This window comes from Thalia democratica, chromosome 6 (assembly GCF_965202585.1).
Source record: "Thalia democratica chromosome 6, ktThaDemo2.hap1.1, whole genome shotgun sequence".
NCBI lineage: Eukaryota > Metazoa > Chordata > Thaliacea > Salpida > Salpidae > Thalia > Thalia democratica.
The window spans coordinates 4,225,736-4,231,735 of NC_139170.1; the positions used below are offsets into that span (position 1 = coordinate 4,225,736).

A 6,000-nucleotide genomic window follows, 5' to 3' on the forward strand; every position below is an offset into this window, starting at 1 on the left:
TGATTTTGTTAATAAATATAATACTTACCATATGAATTTCTGATAAATAAAAAATTGCTTTTTGTTTTTAAACTGTGAAAAAGTTTATCAATAGGCTCGAAGTTTTTACTTAATTATAGTTAATTTTATAGTTAATTTATCGTGTCAACCTTAACTATGAGTATAGACAAAAAGATAATTTTTTGCAATTACGATTGTTATATTCTGAGTTTTGACATAGGAACTTAGTATTAAACTATAATAACAATGTTAAAAAATTCATTATAAAGATTAAATGTAAATTTAAACACAGCTTGGTTGTTGTTTATCTTAAAAGTCGACTCTTAGAAATTGTAGTCAAAAGTTTAGTTTTGTCTGTTTTTGATGTGTCAGTAATAGCTTTAGCTTTGTTAATGACTTTTATTACATGTAGTTACTTATATTGTATAATGTATTAGAAATAATTAGTTGCAAAATTTTTCTTTAATAAAATGTAAAAATGTACAGTCTTTACTAAATTGTTTTAAAAATTTTTTAATGTGTTATTAAAATGTCTTAGCCTTTGCTTTAAAAAAGAAATATTGGTTTTATTTTAATTTCATACTGTATATAATAGAAGTTTAGTACGTTTAATTGCTAAGATGATTTTACAAAAGTTCTTATTTCTTTTAGACAACTTTATCATAAACACTCAAAAAAACAGTTTTAATGGATACAAATCAGCTAAATCTTTCTGATAAAAGAAAACGGAAACTGACCAACGAAGAACTACAAAATGATCACTTTTCAAATACGGGCATGCAAACTTATAACTTTGTTTAGCAGAGTAAGAAAAATTATAAGAACTTTAATAGTGTTAGAAGTTTGCGAATATCATCGAAAATAGGTAGGTTGTTTAAAATTTTTATATAAGAATAATTAGACTTAACAGGGCTAGTATACATGAAATGTCAGTCTGATTTGCTAAATTGCTAGATCAGCAATAAAACTATTTGCGATAAAAAAAAAGTTACAAATAAAAGAAATTTTATATTCATTTGAAATTTTCTAGTCTTAGTTAAATGTGGAATAACTATAGATTTCTTATACTTAAAAAAGAATAAGCTAAAGTTTTTTTTTTTGTTTATTGAAAGTATTCATTTACTTTTTATTGATAATATATATTTCAATACTTTATTAATTTTTTATTTGCGGCACCTTAGTTTATTGAGTAGAAAAAAGCTTATCTAGTTGGTTACAAATAAAGTTGTCTATCAAATTTAAACAAAATTACAAATATAAAATCGTGGAAATCTATACTAAAAATTATAATAACATTTTTATGAAGTAAAAAAGTCAACTTAAAAATGTATTTAATCTAAAGCATAGGTGTAAAATAATTTTGATAATTCTTAAATATAACAATCTAGGTAATATGAAATCAGTCATCAGAAGATTGTTACAATCTTTGAAGGATGATAAAGTTATGTTGGTTGAAGACGAAGGAGGAAAAAACTACGAATTAATAGAAAATAAACTTAATATAAAAAATGTTACAGTTCTTTATTATTTCTCACAACTATTTAATTGGTCAATTGGGTCAAAAAATTTTTTGGAATTAATTGAACGTTGTTTTCCAATGTTTGTCGATTCTACTTCGTTTATTGAGCTGGATTTCAAATATGTATTAAACATTTTGTCGAGTAGTGAACTAAACATAGATTCAGAAATAGAAGTATATGACGCAATAGTTTTGTGGTTGTGCCATGATAAAGACCGATGTAAATACGCGAAAGATCTTCTCTATAAAGTTCGTCTATCATTGCTATCATCTCCTGCAGTTGAATACATTTTGAAAAAAACTTCGTCTTTTACTAATGATTTTCTTAACTTGAACAAGCTGATAACTGAAAAAGTTGAAGAACTCAACTTAAACGAGCCTAAGCTTACCAGTAGGTACTGTAACCAAAAGAATTTTAACATTATTTTTTGTGGAGGTGAAGATCGTCATAACGATAAAATTGTTAAACAGGCATACAGTGTAAAAGCAAACAACTTTAAAAATGTTAAAACTCTGCCACTAATGGTGAGAGGAAGAAAAATGCTTCAAGTACTTTGTTTAAAAGAAAGTATTTATGTTTTTGGTGGCCTAGACTATAATGGAAATTGCATAACATCTATTGAAAAGTACTCAAGTACTGATATCACTTGGGAAGTTATAGGTTCAATGCCTGATGAACGTATTAGTTTTTGTGCGTGTTCTTTTATGAATAACGTCTATGCTTTTGGAGGGTACATAGGTGATGGAGAAACTAATTCGTGTATTAAGTTTTGTACTAAAGATAATACTTGTAAAAGAATAGCTGATTTGAACCAAGCAAGGTGTGCAGCGTCATGTGCTACATTCGAAGGAAAGATTATTGTTTCTGGTGGGCATAACCGTGTTATACTAAACGATGTAGCAGCTTATGATCATATAGCTGATACATGGACAAACATGCCGAACATGGTTCAAACAAGATATTTCCACAAATCTGTTGCTATTAAAAACAAGCTTTTTATTGTTGGGGGATACCAACCAACTTGTGAAGTTTTTGATACAACTTGTGGTAAATTCAATTCATTAAAACTTATAAATTTAGAGTTAGCGGATATTTGTGGTATCCAAATGGAGTTCTGTCGATAGAAAACAAACTTTTTGTTTTTAAACAAAACGAAAATAAAAATTGTGTTTTACTATATGACGTTGAAAAAGATAAATGGTCAGAAGAATCATGTAATTTTTTAAAAAACATTTATGATTTTTCTTGTGTTAAAGTACCCCAGTTTTAAAAATTTGCAGAGTTTTTTTAAATTAACGTGTACATCTAGTATAATAATTTCATTATTTTTAATGGTTGCTACTTTAGTCTTAGAAATGTATTACTATTGTTTTAGCCTACTATCGGAATTTACCAAAAGTTTTTTATAACGGTATAAAAAAAAACTGTATATGAATTTAAAACATTTTAAAATATTAAGTTTTCCTCTTTCTTTTTACGTGTGGAAGTTTTTTTATAAGTTATAACTTTTTTTAAAGTTTTTATAAGGTACCGAATTAAAGAAATATGTTTAGTAAAAATATTGGGTTTTTTTAAACTATATAATAGTGCTCATTTTTTATTGTTATTTATATCAACAAATAAAGTTACTTTGCGAACAAAAAGTTAGTTTGTTTTTATAACTTACAGTATTTTTAAAACTGTCATTTTAGTTTTAGTAGAAAAAATTTAAATTTTGGTGGACATATTTACGGTTTTTAGTTTAGCTAAAATGATTAAAAAAACAAACAAAATGACAAACATACTGCGAATAATTTTAAATTTGCTTGAAGTTTGTCATTTTGATTTATTAAGATGAGTATTGAAAACAGTCTTATTTAGAAATGTTTAAAATAAAATACTACTTTGAACAGTCAAAGATATCTTACTATGCCATGTTAACTAACTACTCTAAAAAAATATTTGCTAAGTAAATTTATTTCAACTTACGTTTAAAGTAAATAAGATATCATGCCGGTTTTGCATTTGAGGTAAGAAGTTTAAAATAATTTCTCACTTAGATTAAAATTGTATTTTAAATTTAGTCATTTTTCTACATCGGCGATTCTTAACCTGGGGTAAATTTAGCCCTAAGGGTAAAGTCACGTGTTTTATAGGGTAAATTTTAATCTCAGAAATTGTGTAAATCAAATAGATTAAATATTGTTTTCATTAAGTACGTTAGTGCTTAACTGTAGTTTTTTTAAATTAAATACACTCTAAAAGTCTTATGATTTTTTATACTTAGTAAGATTAGAGTTCAAAAAATCTAGATTTTTCCCTTAAAATCAAATACTATTGTGTATATTAATTGTAAATTTGCTAATTACATTTAAAAAGGGGAATAAATGAAAAAAACATTAATAACCAATGGTCTACATTGTTTTTTAGAACTTCTTCAAATATTATCTGAAAAAGTTTTAATCAAGGAGAGAATAGTACTGACTACATGGACGTATTTTATTTGCACTTAGCTCCTTAAATGCTTTCATAAAATGTTCAGTTTTAGATTCGACCACTTTTTAATATAGGAAACCAGTCCAAACACGCCCCTGATATTTTATCTTGAAGTGTTATTTATAAAGAGTTTGTTTAATGTTTTAGTTTGATAATGTATACTATAAGTTCAACTTTAGTTAGAAAAAGTTAAACATTGTATGGTTTAGTAATAAGTCTTATATAATTCTGCCACCTATGATAAATTTAGTTAGTTTAAAACTTTTTTACAAAAGAAAAATAAACGTAAAAATTAGAAACTGAAAAAAAAAAGAAATAGTAAGATTGTTTTATTTTTCAAATTAAATTATTAAATAAAATAAAATTTACATTTTTAGCACAAAAGACTAATAAAAAATGTTTCGTAAAAATATTTCAGCTTATTAAATTTACTTTTTTTTAAGAAGTTTTAACCTATAATTCACGTACTCACACGTTTGTAAATAAAGTTGTTTATCTACTTTCAAATGGGTAATTTAAACTTAAATATATTTTTAAGTTCTTCTGTTACTAAACAAGATTCATAGTACATTGTTAAACACAAAACTCAGGTAATTTTGGTTTAGTTTACTTTTCTTTCGTTTCACTTTTCGTTTAACTTATTGTTTTATTACTAAAGATTTAAATATTTAAATGACAAAAAAAGCTATGTGTAATAGCTCGTAAGAAAATTTCAAGCTGTTGTGTACGACTCGATAACCAAAAGGTTCCTTTGTACACCAGATCCTTAGACAAAACTTTTAGAGCGGTTTTTTTATCGTTGAATAAACAATACATAGTTGTTTTTTACTGAATGTTCTTTAAAAGATAAATAGTTCTTAAAAAATATGGAATATTTTAAAAGATATTTTAAAATTTGTTTAAGCTACTTATTGTGAACTAAGAAAATAACGTGAGCAACTAATCTAAAAATTTAATATTTTAAAATGCACTTTTACTTTTATTAAAAATTGTTAAAACATAAAATTTACACGCTGTGTTAGTATGATTACTAATAAAAAATAAAAAAAGTTTATAGAATTATTTCTTTTAATTTTTGTCAACCTAACATAAGATTTCTAACTCTTTTACTTCAAATGAAATCATAAAATTAGTTCTTTCTTTAATTTTTTTGCTGCCAAGAACTTTGAAAAGTTTTAAAATTTTTTAGTAGAATTAAAAGCCAATAAGCATTATTTAAAATCAAAAAGTTGTCTTATGGAGATATGCGTATTTGTTTGAACTAAGCATATAAGTATTTGTGATTAAATTAAAATGACATCTAATGACAAACAGTTAAACGAAAATTCTGTTTTTTTTAAGTAAAGATGAGCCATCTCATCAGTTAGACACGTAATATTAAACATATTAAACATTATTAAAATGATTTTGTTTAATAGTTTAATGAAAACTTTGTCTCAATATGCATTCTTATTTGAGGCAAAAAAGAAAGATAACATGTTACTTTATATAGCTATCTATCTGAATTATAATCATTTTTTGCAACAAATGTATTTTAATTAGTATAATACTTTTTTGCGAAGCCGATTCTGAAGAAAAAAAGTTGAGGAAACGAAGTTATAAAATGTAGACGTTTACACATATTAAAGGTCAACTGAGTGAAATAAAACTACTCAAAATAATAATAGTAAGAAGAAGAATAGTCATAACAAGAATTTTTGTAATTACTTATATAAAAATTGTTTGTATAAAAAAATTGAGTAAGCTTCCAAGAAAAAGCTTTCGAAGATCAAATGCTTCACCATTAAAGTTGGAAATGAGCCGGATTGCTGTGAATAACCGAAAAGTACTAGTTTCTTAAAAAATTTGACAAATTAATTTTCGCTAAATTTCTATATTAAAAAGAAATAAAACTGTGTTGTACTGATAATTTACTTTTGAAGATAAGGTAATTCAACAGCTACTGGATAGCTGTTTTAAAATAGAAAAGTTGTAGAGAACTTGAATTTGAAAACGTTCTTTTTTT

At 24.9% G+C, this 6,000-nt stretch overlaps 1 protein-coding gene across 1 annotated transcript; it reads left to right on the plus strand.

Moving 5' to 3' along the window:
- Positions 1–1,393: 1,393 nt before the first annotated feature.
- On the plus strand, positions 1,394–2,644 carry LOC145838140 (kelch-like protein 26). Its single transcript, XM_082945688.1, has one exon. The coding sequence runs from the start codon at positions 1,394–1,396 to the stop codon at positions 2,642–2,644; it is 1,251 nt and encodes a 416-aa protein (XP_082801814.1).
- The last annotated feature ends 3,356 nt before the right edge of the window (positions 2,645–6,000 follow it).

Bases quoted from the DNA above. Each gene is read 5' to 3' on its own strand.
- LOC145838140 (XM_082945688.1), top strand. From the start codon at position 1,394: ATGAAATCAGTCATCAGAAGATTGTTACAATCTTTGAAGGATGATAAA.